This window comes from Urocitellus parryii, chromosome 8 (assembly GCF_045843805.1).
Source record: "Urocitellus parryii isolate mUroPar1 chromosome 8, mUroPar1.hap1, whole genome shotgun sequence".
In the NCBI taxonomy this organism is placed as follows: Eukaryota; Metazoa; Chordata; class Mammalia; order Rodentia; family Sciuridae; genus Urocitellus; species Urocitellus parryii.
Genome location: NC_135538.1, coordinates 90,983,874 through 91,009,269, shown reverse-complemented (window position 1 = coordinate 91,009,269; position 25,396 = coordinate 90,983,874). Strand labels below are relative to the sequence as shown.

Genomic DNA, 25,396 nt, shown 5'->3' with positions numbered 1-25,396 from the left:
CCATATTATGTCTATGAAAATGAAAATGGCACAACTTCTTTAACAAAAGTGTGACAGCTTTATAAAGTTAAACATACACCAAACTTATCATCCAATCCAATACTAGATATTTACATGGAAGAACTCAGAATCTTTTTCTATAAAGTTGACTTACAAATATTCATGACAGCTTTAGTCATACCAGCTGTGAACAGAAAAAAATGAACATTATTGGAAGAATGAATACATAATTTATAGTACCATAGAATGGAGTATATAACACATCTTAGTTTATCTTTACATAATATTTATAACATAGCATTAAAAATAATGAATTAGTGATTCACATAACAGCATGAAAAAATAAGTGAGAAGGAAAAGAATATGTGATGCATTATCACATAATATGATTCTAAAAGATAATGTATATCTAATCTATAATGATAGAAATCAGAATGATTGGCTTTGGGTACATATGATTGGAAAGAATAATTATGAAACTCACCATATTCATGGGAATATTCTATACCTTAATTGTGTTGATTTGAAAATACCCTTATATACTTTATAAATAAATATATTAGTATAATGTGTATTACAGTTACAAATAAAGATGTATATAATAATAATTTACTTATTTATAGAAGTATAATGCAATAAAACAATGAAAAATTAGACCCTGTGTCTTTGTCTTGAGTCCTCTTCAAATAAAAATTAGAACAATGAGAAAGTGGAAGAATGTGAATGTATTTTTTAATATTCCAGGTTTTTTGTCTTCTAAAATCAGTTGCTAGGAAAAGCTACAGGCTGAAAATAACAGAGACTGAAATTTCGTATACTGTAAATTATTTAAAGCAACTATTTGGCACTAATTTTGTCTCAGAAACTCATTTTTTTTTTTGGTTCTTTCTTGGTTTGCTGGTCAAGGAATTTCACAGTTGCTAGTCATTCACTATGATAGCTACTCAGATCTTCAAGCTAGAATAAACCCAGATTTAGATCTGCCCTTGCATGAGATGGGTAAGGTGAGTTGAAGAGGTTCAGTGGCTCAAGGCAATGAACTGAACATTTATTTGAATTGGAAAATTGTCTGGGAGGTGCCTCATTCTCAACATGTTCACTGCATATTTTGAGGAATAGCACAGTTAGATAAAGATTTTTTTTGTCCCTTAGCTCTTCCCACAATTACTCAAAGAAAATAAACCCTATTCTGGTCATGAGATAGAAAGGACCCATGAAGGTCTTCAAAGATGTTTGGATTGTATTTCTATTTATTTATCTCATTAAAAGCCACTATCGATGTACCTGTAGTGCTTCAATACTTTGATTTTAAGATGTCTTTAAGATTTGTTTAAATCTAGCAACAGTGCAGAACCACAGAACACTGACATTAAATGCTGGCAGTTTGGACAGGTGCTATGCTGCAGATAAATAATTCACTGTCTGGAGATGCCATTAATAGTCATTTAGAGACTAGGAGAATTCTTCAGTCTCAAGCATAAAGATATGTCTCTCTTCTCAGTTTTGTACTGCACTTTAGAAGGCTGTGTATTCACAGTATCATTCTCTAGTTTTCATAGTTTTCATAGGTGAAATAATGTTAGATTCACTTAATCAAAAGAAGTAAAATTTGAGTAAGGACATCAGGTTCTCTTTACTTCACCTTCAGGTTAGAAAACATCTGTCCTTCTAATACCAACATGTCACATACTCATGAAAAAAATTTTTATAGAAAATAACAACACCTAGGTTCTGTGTACCTTATTCCCATGTCTTCATTTGGACTCTGCCGAAATCCAAATCTGAGAAGATAACTTTTGTGCAATAATGTACTTAATAGGAGACCTTAGGAAGTAACAATGAAGGAGAAGAGAGATGAGATGAGAGAATAATGAAAGTCAATGGAAAAGACCTTATAATGACTATATTGTGGACAAGGAGAGCATGGTTACACAGTGACCTTTAAGGAGTGGATAATATAATCAGGATTATCTACAGATGAAGCAGGTGGTTGGAATATTTATAAGCTTCATTCCAACTTTCAGAATTTGAAGGGTAACTCAGGTATATTAAATCCTTGTATTTTGAGCTTGAGCTAAGATGGCTTCAACAGTACTGGAAAAAGATCATGAGGGGAGCAGAGACTCAGTAAGCAGCTGAGGTGAGCTCACTCTGAACTCACTCAAAACTCACTCAGAACTGCTCATTCCCAAAGCAGCTCAATCTGAGATGGCCAAAAGGATATGGACTTTGCCACCAGATGGATTACTATGTCTATTGCAAAAAGTGTCAAGGCCTGCATTCCAGAAAGGCACCTGTAGACTGGTCACCCTCCACAAAGGCCACACAGTTGACCCCAATCTGCCAACAAAACAACTTTGTGCATTTTACATGGAGTGAAGTGTGCTTTGAACACACATCTCTTTTCTTGCACTAAAATCTGTTTACAATGGTGAGATTGGTGGCAATAAAATATTCTGGTGGGATTTAGATAACAGTTTATTATTCATACTGACTTTCTCTGAGACTCCTGTACTTCATATTTTGCTTACTCCTGGGAATAAAAAGAATGACTAGGTGTCAGTGCCTAACACATTTGATTGTCCTATAAAACATTTTGATATTAACTGGTTTTAAGGGTTATTTTGACTAATATTTTTTACATAGTATGTATTTCTCAATCTTCAGATAAAAATCATATTTTAATGGTGTGTCTACAGAATTTCTCAAGGCCCAATTGCTCTAAAATATCAGATAGTCAAATTTATGACATAAAAATGCTACCACTCTAAAAACTAACATAAGTGGATAATAAACTCATAATTGATGTATTTTTAATAGATAGTACTTCGTCTCAAGTCATTATTTTTAGCATCTTATTTTGTAGGATATAAAAATTAATGCTTTAAGATTGGTATATATTATGTAAAGAATCAGTAATGATAAGGTCACTTGGCTTAATTTGCCATAGGTTTCATTTTAGAAAGATTTATTACAGGTTAATGAGTAATATAAAGTTTTAAATTTTGCATTTTACTTCACTTTCAGATTTATTGCATAAAAGAATTTTATTTCATAATATTAAATTAAATTTAACACCTTTGAATTTTGAATTGGTATTATATATTCAAATAGATAATGATTTTGATTTAGAAAGAACCTGATTTGCAGGCTTGTAAATACTTCTCTGGTTTGTCATAGAATCAAAAAAAATTCACCATTTTAGAAATGAGTATGCTGTTTATTATTTGCTCTTGATATTAAAATGAAAACATATATTTACTTTATGGCATTATGGGAAGAAAATTTTAAAAAATCTTGTAAGTACAAATCTTTGCATTATAATAGAGGTAACTTGGACTTCACAAAGAAGTTATTTATATTAACATACAAAAGTTAAGAAGTCAAATTACTTGAAGTGTAAAAAATTCTTTCATGTAAAAAGATTTGTGTGCCTGTACTTTCCTAGGCACTGAGATACAACAGTGAACAAAAGAGAGAGATTTCAGCTCAAGGAAATAAAGAAGTAAATATAATGATTAGAGAGTATCATTGCCATTAGGAAAGAAAATAGGTAGAGAGAATGACTCAGTCTTATTGTTTGTATATTATGAATAGTTTTCTCAGAGAAACCCATAGAATAGGGTAGAAAACCATGGCCATATCTGCAAGTAGTGATTCACATTCAGATGTATCAGTGGAAGCAATAGTGAGAGGCACGGAGAATGTGGCAGGACATATAATCTGAAAGGCAACTAGAGACAAGATTATGCAAGATTTAGCAGGTTAAACTAAGGAGTATGAGGAGTACATGTTTCATTTGATCATTAGAGGAAGCTGTGAAAGATTCTCAACTTGGGAGTGAAGTGATCTGCTTTTTATTTTAAAATGAGCAGTTTGGTTGCTAGATGGGTAATATATTTTCCTTTGACAAGAAACTGAGATAAAGACAAATTTAAATGTTATATTTCAGGCATGAGATGATGGTTTATTGCACTAGGGTGATTGTAATGGAATTTGTGAGAAGTGGTTGAATTAAAATATATTTTGGAGATTTGGTCAGTGGGATTTCTGCAAGGCTGTAAAATGAAATGTGAGCAAAGAATCAAGAATGACTCCATAATTTTGCATGAGAAACTAAAGAAATAATGATACAATTCACTAAGATGGACAATCCGGGTGGTAGAACATGGTTGTGATAAACTGTCAGCACGGGATTAGTTTGCTATGTATGTAATAGGGACATAAGAATGGACATGTTGAGCAGTTATTTAATAATACAAATTGGGAGTTCAGGAGAGAAGCCAAGACTTATGTAAGAAATTTTGGAATTATCAGAATCCATACGATATTTAAACAAAAATCTAAATGCAATTCCTTAATCAATACATATATAAAGAAGGGAGACTAATAAGAAAGTTCTAAACAGTTATAGCATCTGTTACAGGTAGAAATTAGCAATAATGAAATCAGTGACTGTGGAAACATGGAGGAAAAGTTAGAAAGTATTTTTCAGGAGTATGTGAGATATTAAGCATGATGTGACTAAGAGAAGGAAATTATATTTACCTACAATCTCAGGGAAGAAGGGATAATCACTGACTTCCAAAATGAAGAGTATCCTTTTACTCTTAGGATTAAAAGCATGATAGTTAGTGGATTAACCAGAGAATAGGACATGAAAAAATTGATATAATAAGTTTGATAATTCTGTTTTTAAAAGTTAGAAAAGGAAAGTTGGTTAACAGAAATGTGCAAAAAGGGTAAGACTGAAAAATCAGATGAGAAAGAGTTAAACATTAATATATGTCAAAAGCAGAGACAAAGCATGGAGGAAAGAAATTATACTACAGAAAATAATTACAGGATGAATAGTCTTTAATAATAGGTGATAAAGCACAGAATCCACTCAAGAAGATGGGTTGGCCATTGACAAGAACACAGAAAAGCAGACATAGATTGGTAGTTGATAGTATGAAGATGAAAAAGTTCTTTTCTAATAACTTACTATTTTGGAGATATAAGAAAAAAATTGGCTAGACAGAGCGTTGATCAAGATTTACAGAGACAAAACCAAGTTAAAACTAATAGCCTTTTAAAAAATATTATTTAGGTTCTGGAAAACTAACATAATTACAGATAAGTACACAAAGATTATTGTATTTATCATGAAATTTGCATATTTGCCTCTATAAAGTAATCAAAAGATAGCCTAGTTATCTCAAACATAGAAAATATTATAACTGCTTACAATTTTATGCCTGTTTGTGTGTATGAAATATACCTGAGGAAAAATATGGAACTTTCAGAAAAAATATAATTATATTTCATTAATTCAAACTATTTATTTGCATTTCTATATTTTCTAGATGGAACTATTATCCATATTACTATGTCTAGGAAATACACGTTTTTGTGTTATAGTTTCTAGTAATCATAGAAGGGTTAATATAAATATAGGTATATAGAAATTACCACATGTGTTTGAAGTTCAGAAACACAATTCATAAACTCTTTATATTTTATAAACATATAAGTAAAATCGTGTCTGATTGAGAAAGACTTTTTTGCTAAATAATGATTTATTCTATTTTAAAGGAAATTTTTAAAATATTTTTATCTTTGTTAAATAGATACAAAATTAAATTAAGACAAATTCATGAGGAAATATTCTTCAAAGCAAAGAATAGAATGATTAATTAATTTTGTTTCTTTATGACGGAAGTTAAGCCTTTCATTATATGTCACTGCTGTTTTTTTTTATGAACTCTAAATTCATTCAAAATATTGTGTGTGAAATTTGGATGCTGTGATATCTTTTATTAATAAAAATATGGATAAATGAATCACAGAATAGTTTTAAGTAATCAATTTTGTACATGTTAGTTTATTGTCAACTCCAGTTCCACATTCTAGAAATCATCATGACACTTGGAACCATGTCAGTCTTGATTATGACAAAGCATCAACAGGTAATTAAAATAGTCTTGATTATCACGAAGAATCAACAGGTAATTCATAGAGTGAAACATTATTGCATTAATAATAATATGTCCACACTTAATATATAATGTAGTCTTCATGAAAGTTTATTGCTTTAGAATAGGAAGGATCATGAAATCCTTTCTGGGTATAGAGTTAAGGAAAGAATCCTTAAGAACTAGATTAAATGAATTAATAGATACAGATGAAGCTTAATATTCCTTACATTTGCTGCTATGGTTTAAAGGTTTGGTCTACAACCTGATGGCATTGAAAGGTGGGCAAATCTTTAAGAGAAGGAGTAGAATGGGAAATTTTAGGTCAGTGGAGGCATGTCCTTGAAGGATTATGGACCCATGGTCTCTTCTTCTTGCTATCTTTTCCTCCTAGCAACCATGAGGTGAATGACTTGCTCAGTCACAGTATGATAGATATTTTCTATCATAATGAACTGCCTCAACACAGGTCCCAAAACAATGATGTGAACCAACCATTGTCTTAAACTTTCAAAACTCTGAGCTAAAATAAGCTTTCCTCTTCGTAATTAAAAAAAAATTAGGTATTTTGTTATAATAATGGAAGGGTGAATAACTCCTTTGATTACCAATTATCAGTATATTGAATGTTCTGTTTAATGTTCTTTCCTCTTGCTTCAGTGTAAACTAGTTTCATTTCTCACAAATTTTACCTTTTCAGGTGAAGTGAAATTAGGATAAACAAAAAACTGGAAGAGAAAGGGATGTATATTTTGGATCTGGCTCTGTCACTATTGGATGTGTGATCTTGACAAATATAAAAGAGGCATGCAAAAGTTGCGTCTTAAAATGTAAGATTCTCTAAGTAAAATCTTACATTGTCATGACTTCTTGGAAACAGAATAGAAGGGAAATGAATAGAATTGAATATCTTTTCACAAAATCCTAGAGCTTTAGGGGCTGAAAGAAAGAAGGACTTGCAGCAGAGCTTAAGACAAAATAAATGCTACAAGTGTCTGAGAATAACAAAAAGCTTCCTGTATCCTTGAATGACAGAGAAGATGAAATTTGATGTCAAAGTAGCATGTAGAGGAAAACAAGTACATGGAACTCTCTTGAGGAGAATAACCTCCTTTTGAACATGCAGGCAGAGGTCATACTTAATATAAAACTAAATGTAACACATACTTTATAATTAAATATTACCTTACTATATTCAGTGGTACATTTTATAAGACATAAATTTTTAATTTCTCACCTTCCTCTACAGCTAAAAATGCCCATGTGAGGCAGTTCTGGTCAATACAGTATTAACAGAAATCTTTTATTTGTATTCTGGGAAGGATTTCCTGAGAGAAGGGGTCAATGCAGTTGACACCACTCTTCTTCCTTTTCCTGACTGGAGTATAGACATAATGACTAAAAGTGCAACAGCAATTCTGAGTCCTGAAACTATAAATATGAATTAAATACTAAGAAATCATAACCTAGCCTGTTACTGTCAAGCTAGTACCAACCTTGGTTGCTGTCTACCTACAGAGTTCTTATGTAAGAAAAGTTAAATCCTATTTATTAAAGTCAACAATTTGATTACGTTTTTTTTTAATTGTCACAGAAACACACATCACAAAATCTTTAATTTGCCACTGGTAGCATATTAGCCAATAGTATTTTGAAATAATGGTAGGCACTGTATTTTGTAATGTAAAGATATAGCTCGTGAAAAGAAAAAAAAATATTTAACCCTTGAAGGATTAGGGTAAATGTAAAATGTCAAAGCAAGTGCTATATTAAAAGTTTCACAGGAACTAGGAATGTATTTCATTGGTAAATTGCTTGCCTAGCATGCAAGAGGAAAGTGCTTGGTGTGTTACCCTCAACATACATATACATACATAGCACAGCAGCAGCAGCTTCATAGAATATGTTTCACACTCATGTTGAACTTGATGTGTCATTTCTTATTTCAACACTATCAACTGCATTGACCAAAGCAATGTTAACATCATGGTGTATGGCTTTGCTAATGGGATATATGTAGTCCTAAATAGAAATCTTAGTAACCCAGAAGAGAATAAGCAATAAAAAACTTAGGAGGTATAGCATTTTATAGCAAAATGTTAATGCTCCTTATTTATGTAATAAAATATGCAGATAATGAGTATGCAAAAAAATAATTTAAATAAGCTTTCCTCTTCGTAATTAAAAAAAAATTAGGTATTTTGTTATAATAATGGAAGGGTGAATAACTCCTTTGATTACCAATTATCAGTATATTGAATGTTCTGTTTAATGTTCTTTCCTCTTGCTGAGACTTTTGAGCATGTAATAATTGTTACCAAGGTACTTTTCCTGAGACCATCAATATCCTTTAAAAAAGACACTTTAATGTTCTTTTTCAGGTCACTAAACTTTTTTACTTTTTGATACCTTGTTCTCTGGAAATGCTTTTACTTCCTTATCATTTTTGCATGCCAATCTTACTCCCATTTTTCTAGTGATTTTTACTCCTATCAGCAAAGAACTCAGTATTAGAGTCCTCAGAATAGGAACCCATATGAATCTAGCACTACAAAATTCAGATAACAAATTGAGGCTTGATTCTTGTTAGATACACATCATTATACTGTTGTGCTAAACAATGCAGCTTTTTTAGTGGTCTAATGCATCTCTACCTTTTGTAAGTTCCTTGATAAATTTTATCTTTATGTTTGGATAGTATTTATGTTGTGGAATAATTAATATTAAGATAGCTAACTCCATATTTTGATTTCTGCTTGAACTTTAAAACAAAAACTTTTCCCTGATTTTCTTATTTAAACACATACAAGTGTTCAGGAAGAGCTAAACTTATTATTTTAAAAAATGAAATTTTTAACAGTTACAGTTAATTTTCTTATTCACATACCCATACTTTTCCCTGTATTATAGCTATGCAAACATACTTCAGATACATTCTATTTAAAAGGGTATACTAATTTAAATTACATTAAACTATAATCCTAGTACTTACCAAACTGTTGATTAAAAAAACGATCATGATTTTAATTCTCATTAATTCTTTTACACTTTGACCAAGAATCTAGACCTTCCTGCCCTTTTTGCATCCAACAAGTTGCCATTTGTGGCTTATAAAAATGAGGTTGTCATGTATTTACAAACAGTAGTATGCTGACACAGATAGGACAATCAGTTATAGGTTTACCTGTATACCCAGGAGCACAGAGACAGGTATGTCCACTAGTTCTGTTGACACAATTTTCTCCACCTGGACAAGGTTGGGTTTTACATTCATTTACATTCAATTCACACAAAGATCCATAGTATCCAGGTTCACAGTTACATAAAAATCTAGAGAAATGTAGGAAAATGAGAAATAATAAAGAATTATATATATATACACATACATACAATTTATGTATACATATATATGCATACAATTTATGTGCAAATATTAGATTAAAACTTTTGACTTAATTTAAATAAACAATAACATATACATTTTGGTTTTTTAATACAGAATTTTACTTCCAAAATATTTTTTCTGCAAAAATATTTGTTACAAGACATATTTTTAAAGAAATGAGTTGAATAAATAATTATTTAAGTTTGATAAATATTATTGACCTTAATTCTATAACTGTGTTTTCTATGGTATTAGTATAAAACCTTCATCTATATTCTCTTTTGAAAGTATAAGATTACTCTCCTATAAGATGAATGGTATTTTTCTGATATCAAAGCCTTCCAGTTAAAAATTTTTTAAATCCCTTTATCAGCAACAACTTCATGAATACTGAACCATATTGACAGCTGTTCAAAAATCAGACGTAATTCAATGCTTAAATATCAGGTTCAAATATCTACACTTGGTAGAGTATCAAAAGGGCATCAAAAGGTGATGCCTCTTAAATAGCCTTGCCATGAAGAAGTATTCATAGAAACTTCACGTGAGTGATCCCTTCTTCAATCTCTAATTGTCCCCACTTTATCTTGTATATTGATTTATGCTGATTCTGATTTTTCTCAAAATTAACTAGGACTAACAACAACAACAAAAAGAGATAATTTAACCTGTGTTAAACTCTACCTAAATTGATACATATAAATTAAAATATCAAAATAATTCCATACATTAAATTTAATTTATATGAAAAGTACACTTCTCAAAAATAGATTTACCTAGTGTTACATTTTAGATATGAAGTATCGCCTAAAAGCTCATGTGTGAGACAATAAATTAAAGTTTAGAAGTGTAATGACTGGGTTTTAATAGGCTTAATCCAAACAGCCCTTTAGTCCACTGATGTGGATTAACTGGGCGGTAACTGTAGGCAGGTAGGTTGTGGCTATAAGAGTTGCGTTACTAGAGGATGGCCTTTGGGGTCTATATTTTGTCCCTGGTGAGCAGAGCTTCTCTGCTCCCTGATTGTCATGTTCTGTGCTGCTTTCCTCTTGCACAACTTTCCACCGGGATGTTCTGCCTCACAGTGGGCCCAGACCAATGGAGTTGGCTGTCTCTGGACTGAGACCCCTGAAAACCATGAGCCCCAAATAAATTTTTCTCTTCAAGTTCTTACCAGTTCTTTTGATCACATCAGTGAAAAAGCTGCTGAAACACAGTTTGCTTCTGTTTTAGAAGTCTAGATAAAGAGGTTTTACTGAGTTTCCCCATAATGCTTTTGAGCCAGATTTTATTCTGATTTTCAGAGGAAACTCTAACATCATTTTATAACCACCAGCATTCTACTATTCCCATGCTCCTCTTTTACTCATTTGATACACATTAATTGATTGTCAGACATTTGTCATGCACCCAAATTCAAGTGCGAGTAAAGCTTGGATTGCTTTTAAATGGATTTTTTTTTAACAGGGTCTTACTATGTTGCCCAGGCTGGTACTGAACTCCTGGGCTCAAATAATCTTCCTGCCTTAAAATTTTAAACAGGTGGGTCTACAGATTTGTGCTACCTTGCAGATATTTGCTTGCTTTTGAAAGTGTTATAAGATTAGAAATATACACACATACACATTGCAGAAAGCAAATGTCACTGGAGACAGGTTTGAAGCTTGAAAAAAGCATAGCTAACTGCTACTGAAGGTATCAAAAAAGATGAATCATAAAGACAGTGGGTTCTTTGTATCAGGTGGACAGAAGGCAAAATTGCATGTGCAGTGTCATGTAGATGTAAAAGAGAACCATATTTCTCAAGATCTCTATGTAGTTAAGGAATGGATGTAATCACTAATTCAAATACTATGAATCCTTGAATTTATGTTCAAACAATGAAAAGTCTTCTCTTTCTTGCTAATATATCACTATCTAGTGTGAGATGATTTAATGAATCTATTAAATGGCTTACTAAGCTGAAAGTATGCTTGTTAGGATTTGATTGCTGGTGTGTGTTATCAGTGAATTAGGATGTTTCTAGTGAATCTCAGAGTGGATAAGAATTATGCATAGAAGTCTCAGCAGTAACAAGTGAAAGGCATCTCAGAAAATGATTTGTTTTGTATATTGATAAATTAAAAAATGTTACATTACTATAAAACAATGGTTTTTATCTTAATGTCTGTATCCCCTGTATAAACTTATGATAATTCTACATCTCCAGAAGTTCTGAAATCTACTCTCTCTATTGTAGAATACTGAATATTAGGAAAAAAAATAGGAATATATATTTTCTCAACGATAGACTTATTTTTTTTTAAAAATTGATTATTGATAGACCTTTATTTTATTTATTGATATATATGTGGTGCTGAGAATCAAAAAGTGCCTCCCAAAAGCCAGGCAAGTGTGCTACCACTGAGCCCCAGTCCCAGCACCTCAATGATAGACTTATGATGATCATGACTTGTTTTATCAAAATATTTTGTTCACTTACAAAATTCCCCCCTTTCATTTTGAAAAATAAGAAAATAATAAAATCCCTTGACTTTTTGTATCCTGTTTACTTTTCTGTGGATTCTGAAATGTTTCTCTGGGGCTTATGAATACCATAAAACTGCAGCTATGAATCAACTTAAAAACAGGAGCTGCTCTCCTTTCATCTTTCTTAACTGAGTCAATGACCTCTATGCTTTTGCCAAATGATGTTTTTCTAGCCCATCATTTGTTCTTCTTTTGTTACTTGACATTTTACTCTTGGAACCGTTTTTTCCTTTTCTTGTATTCACACATTAAATCAGCGTAGGCATATCTATATAGACTCACAGATTTCCATTCTTTCACTGCATCAAATATATAACTACCATAATTTATTTCATGATGAATTTGTTTGGGATATGAATATTGGTATCCTCATTAAGTGGTTTCTCTTTCCTTTTGACACATTTCCATCATTCTGTGACCACTCTTTCTAACATAAGATATTCCAGGTTTGTTTTAATACATTCCTGGTCCTAATTCTAGATGAGCCATTTGATAAGGAATTCCTGGCTTATTTAAGTGAGTAATATTATTTAGAAACAAAGATATTTGATATGTGTATTTTCATATGTATGGATACATATAGCTACATATGCTGAAATATATAATAGTTTAGTTTTAGTTTTATCTGAATAGTTTTTTAAAGTATGTATAAAGAGATTTATATTCTCTCAGCTGCCCAGAATTCTCTTTCATTCACTTTTCAATTCGAATTTCCTTCATATTCATAATCTTTTGGTTATGTTTATAGTTTTTACTAAATGTTATTATTTGCCTACATATCCTTTCTTCTAATATACCTAAATTAATGTAAAAATGAGCCATTCTGAAAATTATGCTTTAATTTTTGCTTCTGTTTTATTTATTCATTTATTTTGTATGGCAAATTGAACCCAGAGTTGCTTAACCTCTGAGCCACATTTCCAACATTTTCTATATTTAATTTTGAGACAGGGTCCCGCTAAGTCACTTAAGGCCTCTCTGGGCTGCTGAGGCTGGCTGTGAATTCACAATACTTCTTCCTAAGGCCCAGGAGACACTGAGATTACAGGTGTGTACCACTGCACCCAGCTTGGCTTTTGTTTTTAAAGTTGATTTTAGAGTGAACACATGCATGTGCACACATACACACACACACACACACACACACACACACACACACACTGCAAATTTACAAACCTTAGTTGTCAGGATTTTTTATGTTTATGAATCATAATAATCATTTTATCGAAGAATGCATCACTTCAACTTCAGTATGTTATTTTGTCTTTTCAGTTTTGGTCAAGACCATTACTAATCTCTCCTATTTTCTAAACCACTTTTTTCAGTCTGAAACTCTTTAGCATTGCATAAATGCACTTCATTTTTCAAAAAAGTAAGTTCCAAACATAATTAAAGATTGATAATGTACAGATGATTGTTCAACTGAAGTGTGGAGTATGCCTGCTCTTTTATTAGTGGTTCCAAATACTCCCAGGAGTCTAGGGTCAATTTTAAAGATTTCTGAATATTGTCTAAAATTTTATAAAGGTTAAAAAACAAAAATCCACAGACCCATTATTGGCAGCAATCCCAATAAAACACATAGTTTACAGGAAATATTTAACTGACTCTATACTCATCTCCCACCATGATATACAATGTGAGGGCATATATTTTGAGAAGGAAATATTTACTGCAGAACAGAATTTTACCTTGAATTTCTGGGTCTAGTCTTTCCCAGAAGAAGTAAAATACAGGTTTCCTGTCTCCTTCCCCCTTCTTTTATGATCTGCTCTCTTTCTACTCTTTGGTAATAAGGGAGGCAAACACAAGACTGAACATTTGCAGCATTGTACCATGCCTGTTAACCTGGCCCTTTAAAATAATAATGAATAAAAGTGCATAGAGTTTGTCTGATGGCTTCTCACCAAATCTCTCCTACTGGCTAACATGGACAATCCATCCAGCTTTGGCATAGTTTTGCTTTCATTAATACCTGCTGAGGCTCCCTTTATGCGTCACATACCATTTGAGGCTAAAGGAAAAATGAAAGTGAATCTTCATTTTTGTTAATGTCTTAAGTGATTCAAATTGGTAATAATTATTTCATTTTACATTATAGGTTCCTAAAACATTTTTTTTCTTTTTAGAAGCACAATTTTAACAACTTAAATACACATATATAAAACATCCTACATTCCAAGAAAACAATTGAGATGATGAAATATTTATTTTGATGAAATTAAAATTCTAACTCAAATGCATGACTTTTGCTTCAAAAATTTTAGGAGAATCAAACTTAAACCTAATGTCAAAGTATGGGAAATCTTTATTTTATTTTTAATTGGATAAACATGTTTTTTCAAACATACTTTTGTATGCTTTCAGATATCTTTTCAAAATACTTTTCTAGTTACTGAGATGCATTTGAACAGATGAATATTGAGGAAAATCCAATGCATAAGGTAGAGATAAGGAAGAGTAAATATGACTTACCTGAAGTGATATTGCCACAATAAAAGATTACATAGAGCAAAATAGAAGATAATCACTTGGATTTTTAAGTCCTAAAATTAGCTTATGTTTACATTTTATGTACATCATTCTTTTATATTATTTGAAAAATTAATAACTAGAAGAATTTTTCTTATATTTCTAGAAAGCTGAGTTATTAAAAATATAATCATATACAGATTAAATGTTACAAGAGACAAGATGTAGCATAGATTTTTTAAAAAGAATTTTTATTTAAAAATCTGTTTGCCATAAATTTAATCTATGTTTATTTTAATATATAATTTTACTAAATACTATAAAATATAAAAAAAAAAAACTATAGAATATCACTCATGAAGCTTTCCTTTTTTCAATTTATTTATTTATTTTTTTGGTACCAGGGATTGAACTCAGAAGCACTGGACCAGGAAGCCACATCCCCAGCCCTATTTTGTATTTTATTTAGAGACAGGGTCTCACTGAGTTGCTTAGCGCCTTGCTTTTGCTGAGACTCACTTTGAACTCACAATCCTTCTACCTCAACCTCCCAAGCTGCTGGGATTACAGGCATGCACCACCCCTACCAGCTCACTCATGAAACTTTCTGATAAGAAATTTTAGCTTTTGTTAAAGTAGTTCAAATTTTGAAATTCATAATAAATCTTAAAGCATTTTATATTTTTCCTTTATGATACTATTCTACTACTCTTCTCTGCATTTCTCATTCACAGTACTTTATATTAATAAGTATGTTTTAGATTTCAAATAATCTATCTTTGCAAATAGATATTCTTAGGTTAAATTTTTTGAACTTAAATGTAAATAAATCCTTCAAATAATATTTTAAACTTTTTTGTTTAGGCTTTCCATGCTTAAGACATGCTGTAAATATTATGGCTTGCATATTTTAATTTTTAATGAATATAGACATATCTTAATATATAAAATATAAGAAATATAGTAATTTGAAAATTTGTATATGGCAAAACCCATCAAATTTAATATTAATCTAAGAGAATACTGAATGTGCAATGAGATGCATAGTTTATTTTGCTTGTTTTAATTGTATTGGAGTCCTTCTAAAACTTTTAAACTAACAAATAGTATTCATACATATTTCTGGGGTACACTATAATAACTCAGCACACATATACAACATGTAATAATTAAGTCAGGGTAATTAGAATTTCTGTTTTCTCAAATATTTTCATTTCTATATGTTAGGAATCTTTGGATTTTTTAGGTATTTGGAAACATACAGATATTTGTTGTGGAATGTATTCTCTTATTGTACTACAGAATACTTGAACTAATTCTCCTGTCATCTAACTTATATCCTTCTTCCCTCCTGCCTTTCCCATCTTCTAATGGCCACTCTTCTACTCTCTACTTGCATAAGATAACCTCTTTAACTCCAGTCATGAGTGAGAATGTGTGATGTGGTCCAAGATACCAACTGAAACATTCAGACAATGCTAATGACTAGATTATTCAATGTTGTAGAGAGTGTTAATATTCCATTTTCAAAATTATATAGAAATAATAAACATAATTACCAGAGGTAGAAATGTCAACACCAAGATTCAATGATTCTGTTTCAATTGATGTAACTTAGAATAACTCTATGGCTGGTACATTTGGAGAAATAGTTGAAAACCTTATATATAATCTAATTATTCTAATCATTGATAAGACAAAAATAAATAATCCAATTATTTATGACCAGCAGAATGATAAAACATTGCTGGCATACATGAAATATTCTATAAAATTTGAAAATGAGCAACAGACATTAAAGATAACTGTTCATTGAAAAATATTTTTCATAGACTGGAGAAAATTATTTCACATATGTGAATATGTACATTAAAGAGCAAATTTAAAAGATTACAGACAAATAATTAGCACAATAAATTACAGGGAAAATGATAAACATAAATTCAGGTTACTCAATATAATTAGTTGGGTAGGATGGAGGAGGTTGTACTTAGGGATAAGCACAAATGTATCAGTAAAGTTCAGCTTCTTAAATTGCATAATGGGTATATGTGCACTCACTTTATTATTTGTTAAATTGCACACATGCAATCATTGATTTAATGAAAAGTAGTTTCTAACCTGTTTTCAAGATCCACACATGTTCCATTATTTTTGCAAGGCTTAGAGGAGCACTCATTAATTTCTGTTTCACATAGAGGTCCAGAAAACCCGGGTCTGCAAACACATCTTTAAAACAACACAAAAAAAGAGTTGTAACTGTATTAATATAAATATAAAGAATTGAAAACTTCAACTGATTGTAGCATAGCTACTTTTTAGTAGTCACATATGTTGCTTAATTTGTTAGTTGAAATTCTAAACATTTATCCTGATATATTCATACACCTAAATAGACATCTAGGTTTTTGTTTGTTTTTCTCTACCTGAAATTGTTGATCTCATCTTCACAGTCACCATAATTCTGGCAGGGAAGAGAAAGACACTCATTCTTATCAATTTCACACTGTTCACCTTCAAATCCTAAAGGAGAGATGAAGTGGGTGTGGATGAGCAATTGTTGCAATAGAATGTAAAGCTTCAGAATCTGTGAACAGGAATCCAGGCAACATGTTCTGATGGAAATTTAAAAGAAGTAGAAGAAACAACTTTATTTCAGACTTCTTATACAACTATCAAAATAGTATATGAATAAAATTACACCACTGTCTATATTAATGAGATCAAACAGAAGAATCAAAAGAAGGTGCTCTACTTAATCTCCTGGAAATGTACAGTCGTGGCAAATGTTGCTATTGTTTTATAAGGTATTTAAATGTTTGAACAAGAAGAACTGAAATGATCTGGAAAGCAAATGAATTAATTTGATGACCAATCTTCATGTAAAATTGAGCTTCAATGATCAAATTTATTCAAGACAGTTAGCAGATGTGGCAAATTATTTAATTGCCTTTAACATCCAAGTGATTCAAAGAAAACAAATTATTGTGATTCATAGCTGCATAATCAGTCATCCATTTAAACACTTGCCAGTTATATTAAAAAATAAAAGTGAAAGAAAGTTATGTAGACCAATAAGAGAGGCAATTATAATGATAGCAATATATCCATATCTGAAAAAATGTCCATAACTCATCCCTTTTAAAACTATAATTAAATATTTTATTATTCATAATGACCATTTAAACAATTATTTCCATGGTCATTTAGGAACAAAATGTATACTTAGTCTAATGCTTTTTAGTACTTTTTCTATAGTTATTTTAAAAATATAGTAAACAAAATGATTTTCCTTTCTCTTGCTTTTCCATTGATAAAACTAGGACTGAATAATTGTGGTAACATAAATGTCAATATTCATTGGGGTTCATTTAGTTTGAGAAACATAGGGTCACTCAAGTTACTTTCAGGAAACTATTGCTCTCATACACATAGACTAGAGTTTAAACTGAGATGTATCTGAAGGAGAACGTAGTGTGGTCTAGTTACCAGTGAGTGACTGCTTTCCTCTCATAGCTCTCGTTCTTATTTCTTCTCATATAGCTTCTGTTTCCATCACAACTACCTCTCCATGTTCAAAGCTTTAGATCATCAGTAAGGTTGGTGTGTGGATGATACAGCACAACTTCCTTGATCACTCCCTCTATATCCTGACACAACAGCATCAGCATCTACTGCTGAAAATTGCCTTCACTATTTTCTCAGATTCTCCTGATGGGACATGGACTAGACCTGCTTTCTCTTTTTACAAACACATCACAAGTCATGGTCACTCTCTTCCTCTGTGGTGTATATCATCAGATAAAACTCCAAACCTTTCTCTCATTGGAGTTGGTCAGGGAGGATGGTATGACATCTTGTAAAATCTGGCTGACTCTTTACAGAGGAGATAATATGGAAAATTAACAATTAATTAATCAAAAGAAAACAAAAGGAGTAAAAGAAATTCAGTACAGATACAGCAAATAGAACACAAATGGCAAGATGGCTAACTTAAAGCTACACATATCAATAATCACATTAAATATAATTTATAAACACTAACAAAAAGGTAAAGAGAGATTAAATAAAATACAAGAAGCAACTCAATGGTATCTAAAGGAAATTTACTTGAACTGTAAAGAAGATGAAGGTTAAAAGTAGAAAGGTTGAATGAAGATGCTTCAAGAAAAACTGATTATAGAAAAGCTAGAATACTTATGGGACTACATAGCCTTCAGGACAACTTTTCTTCACTTACAGAGCCTTTATGTTAACTTCTGAAGTTATGGGCTTATGATTAATGTGCTAGATTTTATATCTTTAGGGTAAAAATAAAATTGACATGAAATTTTCCTAATTAACATGGTTCTCCTCTTTTAGGTGAGCAAGTTATTATTGATACAACTTCACCATTCTGCACTCACCATTCCTGTTTTTTATAACTAAGTTGTAAATGTCATAGGAGATATAAAGTCCTCATATTTTCTGAGGGTGTTCAAGTCTTTAAATATTAGTTAGAATTTTTTTTACAAGTATAATATTTAGAAAGTTGGATGCATTTTAGCATCCCTCTTTTCAGAAGATTAGTTGTTATGGTTTTTGTTTGATTGTTTGCTTGTTTGTTTGTTTTGGCACTGGAGCTCAGAGGCACTGGCTGACTAAGAAATACCAGTGATCCTTTAGATCTCAATAAAGCTGATGAATCAGAACACTCAGAACCTGAGTCAAGAAGAGCTCACAGGATAACCTGTTTTCCATGATTTTGCCTTATTCATTAAGCTTGACATTTCTTAGTTAGAGTTTTGTTAGATAGAGTTTTGTAACATGTCAATGGGCTGGAGAAAATGAGATTGCTGAAATGCAGTAGATATTTGGAGAAAACATAAGGTCAATATGGACAGCATTCAAAATGAGCCAAAGTTTTACTAAGGAAGCTAACTTTTTAGGGACTTCAAAGACATGAGATTTGTACATACCTAGTCTCAAACTAAACATTTAATAGTCCATAGTATTAAAGTTTAAATTTGCTTGTGAGAAGAGTACTTGTTTTGAATATATGCAGTTATAGAAAAAAGGCTCTCCAAATAGAAAGTACAGTGAATTATTTTTTTGGTGTGTGTGGAGGGGATTGAACTCAGGGCCACTGGACCACTGAACTACATCCCCAGTCACATTTTGTACTTTATTTAGAGACAGGTCTCACTGAGTTGCTTAGTAATTTGCTATTGCTGAGGCTGGTTTTGAAATCTGGATCCTCCTGTCTCAGCCTCTGGTGCCACTAGAATTACAGGCATGCACAACTACCTCCCAACTATAGTAAGGTTCTTGTTGTTTACAAAAAGAAAGGCATTCTCCGAGGAGCAAATGAGTATTTTCTTCATTTTTTTAGTCTTTAATATCTTGCCTGTGTTTCTCTATAGCAAATGAAAATGAATGGTTAATACATAATACTATTTTATCTGGTATGGTGGCGCACACACCTGTAATCTCAGTGACGTAGAGGCTGAGGATCACAAGTTCAAGGCCAGCCTCTGAAATTTACTGAGACCCTATCTCAAAATAAAACATCAAAAAGGGTAATACATGTAGCCCAATACCAAGATAACAACAGCAATAACAATGTTTTTATACTTTCCAACTCCTTCAAAACATGGGAAATTAGTAAGGTTGCTAGTAAAATCTAGGATCTACATCAATTCAGATTACACATATCATATAAGAAACTATTTAATATAGTCTTTCTAAAAAATCATGCTTTTGCATTGGATTATGTAGAAGAGATGGTATTGAAGAAGTACATTAACAAGGGAGATTTTCATTAAAGGTTGTAAATAAGAATTTTATCATTGTGGACTACAGTTTTAAGTATTCTCACTTTACAAGTGATACAAGTTGGAGTAATTTAAAATGAAAATAAATGGAGAAAACAAGAGTGTAAGAAAAGCAAAAGCAGACAGAAGCAAGGTGCAGAGGCACAGCAAAAGCTGCTCTCCTGAGCTGCTAGCTTTATTTATTTCACTTTAGGTCACTGACATCATTAGTACCTATTGTTTACTGTTACTACTACTCAGGTTATAGACTTAGCAACATTATGCAGCCTATTTCTCAGTTACATACTAAGTTGCAGTCTGTAATGTTAGGAGCTTTGTGTAGATCTCAAGAAAGTTCATTGTATAAAGTTACTGTTATGTGGACAGATTTGGGCTCAGTGAAACACTGTAGTTGTCTAACAAGAGCGTTCCTTTATTCCCAAAAGCTGAGTATCTGAAATCAAGGTCAAGGTTGATAAGACTCTATCTAGTACAGAGCCTCCTCACAAAGGACATTACCATAGCAGCTAGGCATTGCACATGTATTAGTTATCTTACTAATTGCTGAGAGAAACTTCAGAATAATCCAAGTCCTGAAAACGGGGTTCCTGTTACCCCTTGGTAGTTTGCTCACCAGAGGAACCCTACCTTGTGTTTTTCCATAGCCAGAATCCTTACACAAGAGTATATCATGATTAGTATTTCAATAAGGTGGTTAAATATCACATATTTAAAAGTAAAACTAAGGATGCTAAAATTATTTTCAAAAATATTATTTATTATTAATTAAAAATCTAATTTAGCCAGATTTTAATATTTTATAAAAACAAAAACTCTGAATTCTTTGTTAACAAATCAGTTTATTTTAAGTTTGTTGTTTTACTTAAAATATTTTAAGTAAATGCTGTTATTTACCAAAGTAACTAATTTTTGAAAAGAAATGTAATGTTTTTGCTTACAAACTGAGATAAAATTCAAAATAAACAAATTATCATTCATAAAAGAATATTAGAAAACAAATATATTTCAAAAATAAAATTATTTTAAATATTCAACTGTATACACATACATACTTGCACTATAGAACACATTCAAATGTTTTATCTAAAGTCATCTTTATTCCCCTAATCCTCATGTGGAGTTTACATTTTTTTTTTTTTTTTTGCCAAACACTTGAATTTGAACCCAATTTATTTATCTTCTCTTATTTCACTTTTCCATTCACAGTATGTGTAGCTATTACTCTTTTGGCTATTTTTGATATACAGAAATGCTATCTTTAGACAGGCTATAGATTTATTGGCAGCTTAGCTGGGAGGGATATCTGACTATTCACAGAATTGATTAAGAAAGAAAGAAAGAAAGAAAGAAAGAAAGAAAGAAAGAAAGAAAGAAAGAAAGAAAGAAAGAAAGAAAGAAAGAAGGGAGGGAGGGAGGGAGGGAGGAAAAGAAAAGTTATAGGAACCACTAGAATTCCTTCTTTTCAAATAGTGCTATTGTCATACAGATCTCTGCATACAGGCAACATGGCAGTTGACTGCACCAACCAAAAAATTATCTCAGAAGAGAAAGCCCCTACTCTCAGCATCAATTCTAAGGAAAAATTCTGAGTGCCAATATTCTAATCACATCATCAGACCCATATTTCTGCTAAAGGGATGGTGTTTGCTATATACCTTAGCTTGGGTTCTTTCAAAAAAAGAATCAGAGATAATAATATGCATACAAGTAGTCTATTTTAGAGACAATTCCTGGAATTATTACAAGGGAGTGATGAATAAAACAGAGAAAGGAAGAGGGCTTAATGAGCATGTTATTGAAATGGGCAACGTGTCAATGTTGCGGTTTTTCTTGCTGGAGAATGATTTAGAAATCATCTAGAACTACCTTTGGCCTTTTTGTGGTGCTGTAACAGAATACCTGAATCTGGGTAATGTATAAATAACAGATGTATTTCTTACAGTTCTGAAAGTTGGTAAGACTTGCATATGACTAGGTCCTTCTTGCTGCATTAACCTACATCAGAAGGCAGAACAACTAAAGGATACTTTGTACATGCAGGCAAGAGAGAGAAAAACAAACAAAAGAAAAAAAGAGAGGGAAGGATGTTAAGTTAAATCCAATCCTCCCTCAGAAACCCACTCCTGCAATAGCTCATTCATTTCTGTGGAAGTAACATTAATCTACTCTTGAAGGTAGAACCTTTGGAACCCAACCATATCTCAGTACTGTTACACTGGGGACTCAGTTTCTAACACAGATAATTTGGGGAACACATTTAAATCATAGAAACTACACAACTCAGAGTTTGTCACACTGAACAAGAAAGCTGAGCACTAATCTACAAATCATCCTTGTGTAATTTTCTGTCACAATTTCAGAACCTCTTATTGTGTTGGACTTTCAGGTTAGTTAATTTGTATATCTTGCCCTTAAACTTTACATTTCTTGAGTATATGTCTTTGCCATTTTTAATTTCTCTAGAACCTTTCTCAAGAATTGACATGTCATAAGAGACCACGATGTTTGTTGAGGCAGTTAATAAAGGATAACATTTTTAGATTTCCAGTATGCTACCAACAGGTAATTACAAGACAGATGTATGTGATATAAAGTAATACTTTCAAAAAAAATGAATTTTGTGTACTATAGAATAAATTTTTAGTAGCATAAATTGATTGCAGACTAAAAAAACAAAACTAATACTATTAGGGTGTCAAACCCCATTTGTTTCTAGGAATCTTACATAATTGTATTTACCTTTGTATGAACTATATTTTATTTAATAAAAAAACTGATTATTTTCAATCACAGATATTTCTTCATACAAATAGCATACTATATAAAACAAACCTGTATTAAGTTATTATTTCTGCTTGCTTCTTTGCCTACCTATTTTCCGCTACAAAATACTCATTATGCATACAAATCAAATTAACTCACTTTAGTTCTAATCAAAAGATAGAAGCATTGCCTTGACTTTCTCTAGCAAAACATGATCACAACAGTTTTGGTATTTTTATTATCCTAATAAATTTTTTAAGATGCTCATGTTGCATGAAAATAAATTAGATTATTTGTACTATAACTTTTTGTCAAACTAACCAAAATAGTTTACATCCTGAGGAGTAAGTTTGCCATAAATTCAAAGGACTTCTACTTGGTGTTTTTTCAGGGTGTATCAAAATGCCATTTACAGTTAACAGATTTTTCTCCATGCTCTACCCCAAACCATATAAGCACCTAGGCAAACACATCTTTAAATAGGCATTGAAAAAGTATTGACTGTGTCTTTTAGACTGAATGTTAATCCTTTCTTTAAGTCTGATCTGGATTCACTTTCAACTTCCATTTTCTACCCTCTCTAGAAAAAAGGAGATGGCTGAAATGTTCCCACAGGTGAGCCTCAAAGACTTTTACATTTGAAATTCACCTTGATGTTGCCAATTAATATCTCTACTAGTTAGTCTCTGGGTGTGGCCTCTGCATTTGAATCAGACCCTAGTTGGGGCACACTGCCTGACCATTATCTATTCTTATTCACTAATGGCAATATTAAATAGGCATTATTAGAGCAGTTAGGACTGATTTAGAGAAACTCACTCAGTCCGAAGAATTTACTAACCTAGTCATGTTTCCTTGGAATTCTTGATATGAAATCTCAAGGAAGAGCTGATTTTACTTCTTAAAATAGTTAAATCTAATTTACCTCAAGATTTCTCTGTGATTACTCAGGTGAAAGGGAAGTATTATTACTAATTTGATATAAGTTTTCATTATATCTCAGAACTTATTTTTCCCTCACCCAAGAGCAGTAAATGAATCTAATTATATAAAATATTAGCTGCATTTATAAATTTCAAATTAGTGATCAAACTATTAGGATTTGGAAAATAAGATGAGTAATTATTATGTCCTTCCTCAATAAATATTTATCTAATATTTTTATTCTGAGATATTAAAAATAAAATGGATAAAGTAACATAGAAAAATCCTCCCCAGTAAATTAGTTCTTTCATTAATATTGAATAATTTCTCAAAATTTTTTACTTTTTTGTCTTTAAGAGGAAAATTATTTATTTAAATTATGTGCTTCATAATTATGAGGTTTTCTGTAAAATTAATTGTTTCCTTTATATTTTTTCTCCTCTATCTTGTTTCTATCTCATTCCTGAAAAATAATTTTTGTGTACTCTAAAAAGCCTTTTTCATTAAAAATAAAATCAAGCCCCCAGGGTGACGCTGGCTTGTAATACCAGCAGCTCTAGAGGCTGAGGCAGGAGGATTGGGAGTTCACAGCCCTATTCAACAAGAGGGGAAGGGGGTATAGGAAGGGCAGCAGAATAAAATAGACATTATTATTGCTGTATGTATATACATGACTGTATGACCAATGTGATTCTGCAACCTGTACAATCAGAAAAATGAGAAATTATATTCCATTTGATTCAAATGTATGAAATGTCAAGAACATTGTACTGTCATGTGTAACTAATTTAAAAAAAGTGAGGCACTAAACAACTCAGTGAGACTCTGTCTCTAAAAAAAAAAAAAAAAAAAAAAAAAAAGACATAAAAAATTGGGCTGGGGATACTGCTCCTTAGTCCAGTGCCCCTGAGTTCAATACCGGATACCAAAACAATAATAACAACTAAACAATATCAACCAGATAACAAAAAAACATTATTCATAGCTTTTCAGTTTCTAAATCCAGTTCCTCATAGGTCCCAAAAACTTCTGTCACGTACAAAGTACTAAGGACTTGCCCTGATATCCTTAAAATTGATTACCTATATCTTAAAGAAGATCTCAAAAGTTTTTCAAAACAAATAGGAAACAGTGTTGAATAAGATATTTCATTCACTGTTATAGTCTAATCTGGTTTTTAAAAAACAGAATGCTAAATAATTAATTGCCTTTATCTTGTAGGGACCCCAAGACTCAGTAATAGGGAAAGAGAAATGAACTAACTCATAGATAAACAATAGAAAATATATTATAGTTATAAACTGCTAAATGGAATATGGTTTTTGCATTTGCTAATGACATACTCCAGTTACTCTGCAAACCTTCCATGTGCTAGTGTTTTGCTAAAGTGTTCCCGGTGAAGATGGTAATAACTCTGGAGTATCAGTCTTCTGTATGGCTTAATTCAGGAACTCACATAAAACCCCTTGATCTACCCATATTTCCTTTCATAGGATCTTTCTAATGAAACAAAAGGATCACCAGAATCACATGATAGCACATAAGCAATCAAA

The 25,396-nt window shown here is 31.6% G+C and overlaps 1 protein-coding gene across 1 annotated transcript in view; it reads right to left on the bottom strand.

The window, feature by feature from the left end:
• Eys (EGF-like photoreceptor maintenance factor) overlaps positions 1–25,396 on the bottom strand; it is a 1,574,159-nt gene that overhangs the window by 1,041,281 nt on the left and 507,482 nt on the right. Inside the window, 3 exon segments of the mRNA XM_077801488.1 lie at positions 9,142–9,287; positions 16,465–16,572; positions 16,770–16,866. Of these exon segments, the coding sequence (XP_077657614.1) occupies positions 9,142–9,287; positions 16,465–16,572; positions 16,770–16,866 (351 nt within the window).